Raw genomic sequence first — 13,370 nt, 5'->3', positions numbered from 1 at the left:
GATCCCTAGGATGGGGGTTCCTGACAGCGCAGCCATCCAGTGGAGTGGGGGGGGGGGTCTCACACAACCAGCTCGCTGTGTGTGAGCTAAGCTGTGTCCCCCAAAGTGGGCAGCGTTGGCATTCTGACCCTCAGGACTTCAGGATGTGACCTTAACCGAGGGGATCATGGTACAGTGAGGTCACTGGGGGGGGGGCCCTGAGCCCCTGGGTCGTGGGGCTGTGTGACTGCAGCCCCAGCAAAGAGATGCCCCACTCACCCCTCCCCTGCGAGGACGCGGAGCAGCAGCTCCCGTGGGAACCCAGAGGGCGCAGGTCTGTCGCTGGGAGACCAGGAGCCAACTCTGAAGCCACCCCCTCGGTGGCTGCACTTCCAAGTGACAGGAGCCAGCAGGGTCCTCTCACCAACAGGCAGATTTCAAAGCCGGTGTGGTTCCATTTAGGGAAGGAGACACGGGCTCTGGGGTTGGCCGCCCGCAGGGCAGCCTGACCACTGTCGCTGTCTCTTGACCTCCCTGTGCCGGTTCCTCGTCTGTGACGTGTGCCCACCTCGCGGGGCCAGGGCGAGGATGCCTGTGCGGTGCCCAGGACAGCGCCTGGGGGGTGAGCCCGGGACGCGCTGTGGGGCGTCTGCCCTGCGTGTCTTCCTTGAAGTCTCTCCACTCCTTCAAGCAATTTCAAGTCTTACAGGCTGAGGACTGAAAACGGGTTTCTGAGATATTACATTGTGAGGGCTCTCAGGGGTCTCCCTGGAGTTCAGCTTTTTAAATGAAAAATTAACTGCTGATACCACACTAACCGCCCAGGAGAGGAGGCAGCAGGAACCACTGGCACTGTGTTGCGGGGACCCTCCGCGTCTCGGGGGGGCCTGTCCAGGCCCCGCCCCGACAGAGCGCGGGACACACATCACGCACTTTCCACGAAAACGCAGCTGGGGTGTCAGAAAGGGGGAGGGGCTGCCGCAGCCACAGGCAGGCAATACTCATTTCATCTGACGTGACTATTTGCTCCGATGGTGAATAAAAACTGAATTTGTCACTATAGCAACTGCCTCATCGCAGGGCCCCTCTCCTGCCTTAAATCATGAAAAGTATTGAAAAGACGTCCGTGGGCCCATGTGACGTGGACTTCATACGGCATCTCAGAAGGAAACGTCGCCTCACAATGAACTTGCATTTGTCAGTATGTCGAGTGCACTTAATCACGTCGAACACACTTCTGTGCGATTTTCTTCACTTCTGAGCAGTAAGAAAACAGTATGAAGAGAAGGCTGTGCTGGGGGGGCCGGGGTGGGGGTGTGGGGCTCCGGGGGCCGTCCAGCGACTGTCTGCAGAGGGAGGCGACCACAGGAGCGCTGGAAGCCCAGTGGCCCCTGAACTCTGACCTCTACCCACCGCTCAGTGTGGGGACCCACAGACCGGTCTGGACAGGCCCCTGCAAACGTTTCAGTGCATTTTCACGTGGGTTTCCCTTTCCAAACACAGGTTAGGAATATTTACAAGTAAGCAGGCTTTTCTTAGAGCTGATGTACTTTTTGCGTTTAGAAGAAAAAGTATCAGTTTTCTCTGTCCAGAAACGCAGACCAGAATAAAATACGGCGACCACGCACACAGTGACAGTGCTGGGAGCCGGGCTCTGGTGCCGCCGGGCCCACGTGAACGAGCAGAGAGGCCCACATGGCCAGGAGGGGGACGCCCGGCTCCCTCAGGGCCCGTGGCCCCCAGCACAGATTCTGTCCCCAAGCCCTCCCACACCCCGGAGCTGAGAGGGCCTTGCGGGTGCGGATGCCGCGAATCCCTGGACTGCCCGCGTCTGGGTTCCCAGACCTCCCTGGTCCGCTGGTGTCCACCTTCTGTCCTCTGGTCACAGCTGGCCTGCGGATGGATGGGAAGGGAGCCTTGGGACGGGGGAGGGCCAACCGCATGCCCCTCTAAGGAGCCACAAAGTCTTTAACCACGGGTTCGGCTGGTTCTTGCAAACACGCCAGCAGCACCTCAGACAGCAGCTTGTGGCCTTGTTCCCCAGGAGCCCCGCCGGCGCCGACATCTCTGGCTCACTCAGCAATGCGTCCTCGGATGCACTGCCTCCTTCAGCCAGTCCCGAGTCTGCTGCCTCTTCTCCCTCCTGACAAGACTGCCTTGTCATGACCCCTTGTCGGCCCATCGCCGCAGGGGACACCCTCCCCACCCCTCCTGCTCCTCTGCTGCCCACACACCCAGGGCCCTTCCTGTTGAATTCCAAATACGGGTCTGGATCCCAAGCCAGGGACATTTTTAATTACTTACTATGTCCTGCCCGTGTACATGCAGTGTCATATACGACCTTCACAAATGTGGCGCCAACTGGCATCTGTCTCAGTTCAGTGACCCCCCTTCCTGGGCTCCTGGACGCCTGCCTGCGATCCCTCCTCAGATAAAGTACATTCTTTATGGGGCGTGTTTCCCCTGACAAACTACCAGCCTGGGGAACGCCTAATCTCACGGGAGCTCAGCCCACATCCCCACCTGCAGCCATAAACCCCACGGCCCTTCGTGGACGCCAAACCTCTTACCTCACCGACAGCCAATCAGAGGCTTGCACACAAGCCGCTGGAGCACCCCGTGACCCCTCAGGACCTGGTGTGACCCCCTAAGGAAAGACCTCAGCCACTGGCCCTCGGGGCACACACAGGCACCTGTCGGCTGCGCGGCCGCTGCTGCCTGTGGCAGCGTATCTGTTACTCCGCTTCTTAGCCTCTTAAACTTTCCCTTGTCTCTGGTACGTGCACCGGCCGGCCGTGTCCCCCCGGCAACCCAGGAGCCGCAGCGGCTCACGCGGCGGTGTGTCCTCGTGCGTCCTCATGTGTTTAAAGACGAGTATGTGCTCACTTCCTCTGGCTGCATGTTCTATCTTTATTAAAATCGTGAAAACTGGTATTGAAGATAACATGACAAAGAACCACACACACTGAATCGACAGCCTCCTCCTGGTTTCGCTCTTTTCCTAGAATCACGTGGGTGGAACCACTGGGGCAGACTCAGCGACGTGTACACAGGACATCTCTGTGCCGTCTTTACGACTTCCTCTGAATCTATAATGATTTCAGAATGAAAGTTTAAAAATGGTATTAACAAAATTTCGGGAAAGGAGAAACCTCGCTCAGAACCCCCAGCCCGTTCCAGGACGGGCCCCCCCCACACCTGGTCCTCGTCCCGCGTCCGAGCGCAGAGCTCCCTGAGTTCAGGCTCGCCACAGCGACCTTCAGTGGAGCCCCCCGATTCTGTTACGTGATGACGGTGATGTGATTAGTTGCCCCCGCTGGCTCAGTATTCAGGGCAGTTCTGTTTTTCCCAAAGCCCGTGTCTTCGTCTTCCCACTGCGAACGCTCCTCTTGAGCTAAGTTTCTGGGAGCACGATCACCGGGCTGAGGGGTGAGAGGTTTCACAGGCTGTGGCTTCTCACTGTCCTGCTGGTTTCTGAGAACTGGGCATTGAGTTTGAGCACTTCTGGTCTTTACTAAAGAAACCGAGACTGTCACCTGTGAGCCACCTCTGTCACCACCTCAGGGACGAGGCTCTGGACTAGACTCTGGGGGGAGGTTAGGGTGTCTGCCGGCTCCTCACCCGGGTCCACTTGTCCCCCGCCCCCCCGCACGGGGCTTCCTGTCTCGGCACAAATTCCCTTTGGCCGCAGAGCCGCACGGAGCCACACGCAGTGCTTCAGGTCGGTGCTGCACCACCTGTGGGTCCTGCCCGAACACCTGTAGGAATTTACTGAGTGCGATGAAGGCAGGTGCCCCTTCCACCCACCGTGTGAAAAGGGACACTTGTGGGTTTGACCATGCCCCCTCGACCTGACGACCACATGGAGCTCTGCCCCGGTCCCCCCGGGGGGTTTACTGTGGTGCCTCCTTCACGTTGGAAAGGCCCCTCAATACCAGATCATTCCTGAGTCCATGCGACTGCAAATGGGCCTCTGGGGACCTGGCGGGACACTGACTCGGCCTGAGCATCCCTGTGACTCGGGCCATCACCGCCTGCATTTCTGCCCCCGGCCTGGCCCACGTCTGCTCGTAACACCCAGCTCCTCTCAGGGGCTCCCGAGACCACTGGACTCAGGTTTTGATGAAGCTGTTTAGAGTAGTGGCTTCGGGGTGGGGAGGGTTAAATCTGGGAGTCTGAGGTTTGCAAAACTTAACCACTGTACATAAAACAGATAAAAAACAAACTTCTTCTGTAGAGCACAGAGAACTACATCCAGTATCTTATAACAACCTTCAATGAAAGAGAACTGAAAACGAGTATGTGTGTGTACATGCATGACGGGGACACTGGCTGCATGCTGGAAACCGACACACGGTAACCGACTGCACTTCAGTAAAAGATAAATAACCAGGGTGCAGAGCAGTGGCTTCTCCCCCACCAGACGGGCAATGACCAAGTGGTGCCTGGGGAACACCCGTCCTGAGTCCCTGTCCCACCCGCCGGGCCTCCAGGTGACGACCGTTGGGGACCCGCACGCCCGCCAGCACACACCTCACATAACGAGGTCACTTCATTCCTGGGGGAGGACCAGACCGGAGACTCGAGACTCTTAGGGGACTTTGGGGCTCGGCACAGTCTTGGCCACAAAATCCCTTCTTTGTACAGAGAAACCCATAGCCCAAAAGTGACAGAGGGAGGGGCGGACCTGGTTAAACCAGGGAGTGGACAGCATGCAGGGCTGGCTCCGAGCCCTCCTGCCCTCCCCCAGCTAAACTCCCGAACCCAGGGCCCTTTGAAGTATCTGAGAACCACGTCTGACATCACACCGCACTGGTGATGGGTCCCGGACATGCTGCCCCCAATGTGGCACCGTTCTGGGCCGAAGGTCCCTCCTTCCTGCCCACCCTTCTCCCCGGAGCAGGTTTAGGACCCTCGTGGGAGAGGTGCCCCCTGAACCTGGAGGAAAGGACCTCCTTATCTCCGAGGAGAAGATTCCGGACAAACAGACCCCCCGCCCCCATTTGCTGCAAACCCAGCGTTTCTCCAAGGCCGCCCCGCCCTTACCACCCCCAGCACGAAGGCTCCGTGTGCCCACCAGGGACCTTCACCTCCACGCCCGCACGCCCCCCAGTCACACAAAACAGCAAATAAAGGTGGTGCTTTGCCCCTGTTCATCTGTCTTGGCCAGATTAATTTTCAGAGCCAATCAGCAGCCCTAAAAGGCTCCGGGAAAACTTTCTCCTCCCTCTTCCAGAATCTGAGCGGGTGGCACCTCCCTTCCGCCTGAGCCTGCGGTGAGGGGCTCGTCACCGCCACCGCCGAGGCGGAGCCCTCCCTGCGCTGAGCCCCAGGGCCACCGCTCCTCCCACTGAGCTGCTGGGCAGGTTGATGGCACCGTGTCTGTCACACTGATGAGAAACCAGGATGTGACTGGTTTCAGACACACTAACGGAGCCACACTCGCGAGTCTGCTCTCCTGGTGACACCGCCTCAATTACTTCTCTTCCAAATATTTGAGTTTTTCTTTGTAATGTTATAATTTTCCTTTGGAAAACACGTGACTTTATTAATTTGAAAAAATGAGAACACTTTCAAGATATCGGAAATTAGATTTTGAAACACGTCAAAATACCACCGATCTATCAGGAACGTGTGAGTGTACTGTAATCTGTTCATTTTCTTTAAATTTTGTTTTGAGATGTTTCCATTTGGCTTAAAAGGTTTAATGCCGCTATATCTGTCATCACACGTTGAGTCCCAAGCACCAGGGAGAGATCCTGTGGATGCTGTCAGACTTCTAGCAGAGACTGAGCTTTACTTCCCAGAGTCAGGAATTAGCAAAGACATTCATACCAAATACATTTCAAAAAAACAATCAGAAGCATCGAAATCAGGCTCAGTACTGCACGAGGCTATGAAAATTAGGAAAAGGACGACTGTTGGCTTTTTAAAGACATTGCAACTTGCCCCTCTACTCCCATTTTTACTTCCCCAAACCCGCTCCAAATGCACGGACGCCTCTTGTCTCTGTCCAGACTGGAGACTGGTCAGAAGAAGCTACGTGGAATGTGGGACCCTGGGCTTTAGAACCATCAGGATGACCTCAGACAACTTCAAAGGTGAGAGCAATACTGCCTTTGAAATGCAACACTGCCATGTAGAAAAGGACAGGGGTCGGAGAGCTGGTCTCCAGATACTTGTGGGTCCAGGGAACCTCTGGGGACCCCTCACTGTCAGGGAGAGCCAGGGCTGGGCGAGCCTCTCACCGCCACGTTTCCATCAGTGGATGAAATAAATGGGCTGGGGTTTGGTCCTTGTCTGCCCCCAGGGAGGGTGAGGTCAGGCTTCTGGCCACTTCGGGGCCAGAGAGGAAGCAGAGGAGACTGGACGAGGACGCAGGGGCCGTGCAGTGGTTGGGTGGGGGGTCTGCCCTGCCCTGCCCTGTGCACTCCGCCAGCAGCCCACCTGTCTAGGCAGAATCTCCGCGCCTGCATGCAAGAAGGGCAGGCACCCGGAACGGTGACCCTCCGAGGTTAAGAGAAGCCAGGCGCAAGCCGGCATCACGAGTCAGATCCACCCAGGTCCCAGATGGCACTTTCCCAACTGACAGCGACTCCGTCTCCACCCGGGAGCCGGGAGCCTGGGCGGAGCCAGGCTGTGGCAGGACGCCGAGAGCCCGGCACTGCCCGGGCTGGGTCCACACCTGGCAGGTCTCCAGGGACAGATGTGCAGGGGCTGGTGTCTGCGCGTGTGTGGATCACAGTGAACCGGCTGGGGCTGGAGGTGTGACCTGAGGTCATCACCGTACACGTAACATAAAACTCCGAGGCCTGGGTGAGCTCCCTCGGGGGCGAGGGAGGAATCAGGAATAGGATCCAATGGGGGAGGGGTCTCAGCACAACCGGCCTCAGAAAGGAGGCCACTCAGCAACTCCGGGAGGGCAAGGAATCTGCGTGCAGGAAGTGACACTGGTGCCAGGAGCTGAGGCCCTGGGGACGCCCTGAACGGTAGGACCAGGCCTGGTGGGTGTCAGGAGAAGCCGCGGGGTGCGGACACAGTCTGGGAGAAGTTTTCCCGTGGAGGTGGGGGGGGTGAAAAGGCCTGGCTGGGGAGAGACGGGTGTCCAGGCGGCTGAGTACCTTATTGAGGTGGGAAATACTGCAGCAGATCTGTGTGCTGACGTTACTCAGCCAGAAGGACGGAGCAGCGATGGCGCAGGAGAGAGAGGGGGCCTGACCGGGTGGCAGGAGGCGGCCCCGAAGCGAGGTGGGAGCAGGTGCCTCGCCCCAGGCCAGGGGCCCCAGTGTTCACTGGGCGGCGGTCCGATGAGGGAGGGGCAGGGCCTCTGCGCAGTGAAACAGGCGTCCGCGTCACAGACGGGACGACCATGCACGCACGCGCAGGGCAGCTGCCTGGGTGAGGAGACCTCCGACCTCCGCGGTTATGGCTTTCGAGACGATCAGCAGAGCGAGGAGGGGACGCGAGGACGGCCAGTGGGGTGGGCACGGGAGGACCCACTGCCGGTCCTGCCCCTCCCCGCCCCTCCAGCCCTTCCACAGACACCGCGGGCCCAGCCCAGCCCGCTGTCCCTGTGTGGCCGGAACTCCGCCCAGTAGGGGCGGATTCTCAGCACCAGAGCATCCTCTGACTGGGCCGCCCCGATGGCCTCACCCCAAGCCAGTCTGGATGCGTTCCCAGTCTCTGGACACCACGTGGCACCAAACAGGACCCCACTGGACGGGGCTGAGGGGGCAGGAGAAGAGGGGCTGAGGATCCGAGCCCTCCAGCCCGGGCGCGGGACCTCCCAGCCACCTGGCCCTTCCCACCACTGTCCCCGCACCTCCACGGGTACACACGGTCTTGGGGCCCCACAGACCCTTGGCCTCTCCCCAACCTCACGGGTTGCTAAAGTCACACACAGTGCATTTTGGGTTTCGGCCGGAAAAGACCAGGATGCCCTCCGCTGCCAAACCGCTCATCAGGCCGGCCCTCCCCGCGCTGACGCGTCTCTGCGGTCCCCGGTCTCCTGCCTGCGCTCGGCAAGGAGCCCCCGCCCCTACTTGCCAGGCAGGGAGCCTCCGTCTAACAAGAACTGGCGGTTAAGTGAGTTCTCATTTCAGGAGCCAGACTCACAGCCACTGAACAAGGGCTTCCCCAGGAGAAGAAGACAGCGGCCGATGTCCGAGTGGCTCTGGGAGGAACCTGCTGCAGGCCAGGAGCGCCGTGAACAAGTGCACTTCATGTTAATCAACCGCCAGGCCGTGAAGCCAAGCCCTGCAGACGCGGCGCAGGTTGGTTTCGGGCCGTGCTGACTTCTGAGTGGCCGCACACTGCCCCTGAGAGGGAGCACGCCCGCCCCGCGTGAGTGCAATTCACTGCGGGGCCCGAGACCGGGCACCCGCGTACTGGGTCCCCGGGGCTCAGCGCCGTCAGCCCTCACTGCTGACGGGGCGTTTGGCCAAGGGCTCCCTTCTGACGCCCGCACAGCAGCATCAGGACAAGGCCCTGGATTCGCCGCAGAGACACTCTCCTTGCATGCTGCCCCCACCCCACACACGTCTTTAACAAGGAAGATACAAGTGCCCCCTCAACCCCAGAGAAGAGCCATTTCTCTCGGCCACAAACTCAGCAACTGTGAACCATCTGAAGAAGGAAGTACAGGTTTCCAAAAGTTCCAACCTTTCCTTAGCCATGACTGTTGTTTCTCGGGGAGACACCAAATTACAATTTCAAAGGTAACCAAAACCAAAACTGTCCAATTAGCCAGGCATCGTGGAACAGCGTCTCAGCCAATGGGAGGACCAGCCTGGCCCCAGCCAGCGGCTCCTCTGCTAACGCAGCACGACGTCGCGTGGACAGACCCTCCCACTGTTCCCCGGCCGGTGCTCGCCCGGCCTCTCCCCCAAGACCACACGGCCGCCTGGGTGTCTCAGCAGACAGCCTGCAGCTACTCACCGAGCCGACTCCTGTCTGAAGGATCTTCAGTCCTGACATTTCTTCCAGTTTCTCCTTGTTGTCAGCTGTTAGGAGAAATTAAGAAGTAAGAGGTCAGCTTAGAGAGGCAACGTTCTCAAGACACCCTGAGCGCTCCCTCTCTGGACACGTTCCAGGAAGGCCCCACTCCGACCACTGATCCAATCAGTGCCGTGGACGAGCCTGGGCAGAAGGCTCCCACTGATTGGCCAGTGGATGTGTGCCCCCAGTTCTGCCCATAAAACGTTGTCTCAGGAAAGTCACAGCACCCTTGAGAAGACTGGGTGAGAAACTGTAGGCAGACCTGCTTTGCAGACTGCGAAGTCTGATTTTAGGACGACATGATGGTTGTTAATTATAATCACTGGAAAACAGGTTCTATTAACGAGCATTGTGTCCACAGAAAGGCTCAGTAGCAGGCAAGACTGAGTGATGCCTCCGTCCCGTTAGCTCTGGGAGCTGCTTCATTTATTCCCTCTTATTCCTGCCCCTACAAGACACATCCTGCGACCATTTAGCTCCGGTGCCATCCTCATCCTGGCCTGCTCCTGACTTAGGATGAGGAAGACTTACAGAGAACGCGTATCAGCCCAGGCAGGGTGAGCCCTAGAAACAGCCAGCAGTCGGAGTGAGAGCGCAGCTAACCCTGGGGCCCGCGCGGCAAACCCCCGGACCCCTCCTGGAGAAGAAGCTGTGTCACAGAGCGATTGGCCGTGGCTTACGATTCTGTGGAAATATTCCTCTGGATAAAGCCCCATTGTTTTGGAAATGAAAACCAGAAAGAAACGGAATTTTATTGCAAACCTTAAGAATGAAGAGTGCCTTGCAATTGTGATTAACACAGAATGAGAGAGCAAGAAAACAGAAATTACTTTCACCCCTTATTGTAAAATGCCCACGTTAGTCCTGGGGGCGACACTGTATCTGTTCCAAGGACACACACCCCAGGTCCTGCTGCAGCCGGCCTCCCCTGCCTCTGGGGCCCTCCCACCGTCTCCCTTGGATGGAGGAACGCCACTTCCACGTGTGGGCAGTTGTGCGGGCACTGAGAGAGGGGCACACCCCCGGCCCGGGGTCGGAGCAGCAGCACTTTAAGGGGCTCTGAGCTGGGTGGCGGCGCCAAGGGGGCAGGGAGGGGCGGTGGCCCCAAAGTAAACCCTGGTGGAGGGGAATATTCTGTAAGAGGCAGAGCACAAAGCAATTGATTTTAATGTTCTCTTGCGAACAAAGGAGACATTTTACTGAATGACAGGCCACTCTGGGGGGATAACAGCGAGTCTTCAGCAGACTGAGGAGCACAGAGCACATAAAGACGGGAATTAAAAATACTCCATTTATTGCCTCGGAGAAGTAACAGACAGTTCAGGCTCTGGAATGAACAAACCAGCCTGGCAACACTTCCGCAGGTCACCCAGTCTGGGGGCAGCGAACGTCCTTCCTAGAAACGGCCAGCTTGGCCACCGTGGGTCTCGACCCGGCTGTGGGGACAGTACTAAGAAAGAGGGACGGGTCTGGCTGTGTTCCAGCAAAACCTTCTCCACCAAGCAGGGGGCCCGGGGTGACCGCAGGCTGTGCCCACTGGCCCACAAGTCCATCCCCACACCAGGCAGCAGGTGGGACGCTGGCCATTCTGCACCTGAGCACCTCCCGGGTCATCTGTCTGGGGGGACAGTCAGTGTCAGCATAGCTTCCAGGTTCCTCTGTCCCCCCACCAACCTCCCAACCCCCCAACCAGGCCCGGGCAGGTACGTCCCCAGGCCCTCAGCCCTTTCCCTCCAGAAACCCACCCGACCCCTCCCCTCCGTGAACACAGGACCGTCTCAGAGCTGCCAGGTGTGGGGAGACCTTTCCAGCAAAACCACGTCCTTGTCCTCACATGAGACCAGGGCAGGCTCGCGCAGCCCCAAGTGGGACGGGGTGAGGGGAGTGGGGGAGGGGCTCTCACCAGAGGCGGCATTCCTCCTCCCCTGGGGGTGACATGACCTCAGCGCACAGAGAACCACAGAACGTAGTGGACGACCGGCTGGGTATCTAAGCCTTTGTTTCTGACATAATTAATTGCAAGTGTGTGGAATTTAATTTTTCATAATGGCTGCGTTTAATCACTGGTTCAAAACGTTCCTGGAAAAGTGAACATGATCTCTGGGGAGCCAGTCCCAACTGGCTCCAGCCCCGTCTGGATGGCACTTTGTGTGCGAAGTTTAGGTCTTAACCCGCCATGCTTCCTCGATGCTAAGGTGTGCGTGTCCCCAGGGGGAGGAATCCGGCTCGGCGGTAGCGTGCGCGCCTAGCGCGCACGAGGTCCTGGGTTCCATCCCGGTACCTCCACTAAATAAACAATAAAACAAAGCGCGTGTTTCCCCTCGGGGCCCCTTGGCCTTTGCGCCCACGCCCTCAGGGGCCATGGCAAAAAAACACACATCATCGCTTCTACTGGAAAATCTCCCCGGGCACCTTCCGACAAGCTGCAGAAACTTCTGGAAGGGGCGTCCACCTCCATCGTCGCTAGAGTGACAGTGCCCTGTGGGGTTCTCCCGGAGCCCGTCTCCCGCTCCTGGCCGAGAAGTCTCCGTGGAGACGCGATGGGCTTTCCCAACACGCCCGCGGGGCGCCTTGGCGGCCGGGGCCCACACCGTCTCTGGGACTCACACCAATGCCTCGCGGTTTTGCGCTCCTTTGCGACCTTCTCGGTCGGGCGTCAGGCCCCTTCCAGCGGTGCCTGCTGGCTCTGTATTTAATGTAACTTTTTGTTCCTTGAAATGTCTCATTGGTGGGCGTAGCAGACAGACACCCAGTGGTGCCTTTTCTCCAGCGCGTGTACAAGGCACCCAACTCCCCCTCAGCACAGCCCTTCTGGGGTTTCTGTTCACTTGTATTTATTTGTTGGCACTCACACCGACCCACAAGAGAAACCGGCCCAGCGCTCTTCAGTGTGCTCTGCCGTCCTCAGGGCATCCTGGAGCCCTGCTCAGCGATGTTTCCACACGCTGTCATTTTGTGTGTTCCCTCACAGGGTTCCCTACATGGCTGCACGGGTTCCTGCCCCTGCGTCTCTCCCGCAGAGCCAAACCGCCACAGAACGTGGTCTGTGTGCTCCTAGACTGTGTCCCTCATACGGACGGCACCTCCAACAGGCGTTCAGACCTGGCTCAGAGGCACCCCCACACCTCCGAGCACCCCCCCGCAACACACCTTCTCTCTGGAAACACGTGTAAGTTCAGCACCACCTCCACCTGGGTGCAAAATTCTCCCATTTTTTTTTCAGGCTTTGAGGAAGCATTTTGAGGGGGAAAGAAAAGCCTTTCATTGGCCAGATGTTCTGTCTGAGTTACTTCCATGGCCAAACATGGACCCTGAGCTGGTGGGCGTGAGCTGCCGGCAGGCCAGGACGCAGAGACCCCGGGAGAAGCTGCTTTAATAAAGGCAAGAACAATGCATAAAGCCCACTCTTATCTTCACGGGAGACAAAAAGGGTTTCCAAACACAAAAAGAAGTCCTTTAAAATTAAATTCACTAGATGAAGGATATGCAAATTACCTGGAGAAGCAGAACCCTACAATGTTCTCAAAATTCTGCAATAGCCTATTTAATTAGTATTTTAATTTATCAGAATAATTCTTTGCACTTGACAATTTATGCAGCATTCCATATAATTAAGCACGTAGCGACAGTGGAATAATTTTGCCTCTTTCTTTATCCTCGTGATTTTAACCTGAAAGGATGAGCAGAAGTCCCTTCTGTGATCTAAATTGCGACGGGACGACTCAATGCTGTGCCGCGCTAGCAAGCCCGAGGGCGGCGAGTGGGGGTGCGGGAGGCGGCAGACGCCAGGGGGGCTGGACGCCTGCAGGAAAGGGCGGGGGCGGTTTCTGGCGGAGCCACAAGTCCTGCTCCCGGGGGAACATCCGTACCTGCTTCCACCTTAGGAGAAATGCTGCGCTCGGCTACCTGCTTACACCCAGAGGCGTCTGTGGAAGCAGACAGGCTGGATGTCTGGGGGCTGCTGGTTAGACCCACCAGCCCCCCTTGCCCTGGGCCGGCCTCACGGAAACCCGCACGGCCACCATCAACCTTCCCTTCCCATCGCCGGGAAGTGACTCGACCTTTCCTTAGAGATGCCCCACGTGGAACCTGTCCGGCTGAGGTCAGTCCTGGGAGGGAGCAGATTTGGGAGACAGTTGACCTCGATGCTCTGGGTGCCCAGACCCCACAGTGCCCAGGCCATCTCGCCCACACCTCCCCTTTTCTGTGTCAGGGCCAAGGGGGTGTTCAGAGCCAGGGCCCAGGTGAACAGTGGTCCTTCCAGGGCCAGAGGTGAGCCGTCGACACCTGACCTGGAGCTGGGCAGGGGGTCCCTTGGGCTGCAGCCCCGCTTAGTCTCAGTCTCACTGAGAACACGACGCCCCTCCATCCCCCCTGCCCGGGGCCTGGCACTT

At 58.2% G+C, this 13,370-nt stretch overlaps 1 protein-coding gene across 2 annotated transcripts in view; it reads right to left on the bottom strand.

Annotated features, from left to right (window-relative positions):
- Positions 1-13,370, bottom strand: part of PTPRN2 (protein tyrosine phosphatase receptor type N2) — a 519,894-nt gene that overhangs the window by 214,572 nt on the left and 291,952 nt on the right. For both annotated transcript variants that reach the window (XM_032482973.1, XM_032482974.1), the window contains one exon: positions 8,917-8,981. In XM_032482973.1, the coding sequence (XP_032338864.1) occupies positions 8,917-8,981 (65 nt within the window). The remainder of the gene's footprint in view (positions 1-8,916; positions 8,982-13,370) is intronic.

This window comes from Camelus ferus, chromosome 7 (genome assembly GCF_009834535.1).
Source record: "Camelus ferus isolate YT-003-E chromosome 7, BCGSAC_Cfer_1.0, whole genome shotgun sequence".
In the NCBI taxonomy this organism is placed as follows: Eukaryota; Metazoa; Chordata; class Mammalia; order Artiodactyla; family Camelidae; genus Camelus; species Camelus ferus.
The sequence above is the reverse complement of the archived record's forward strand: the minus strand, read 5'-3'. Positions and strand labels throughout refer to the sequence as shown.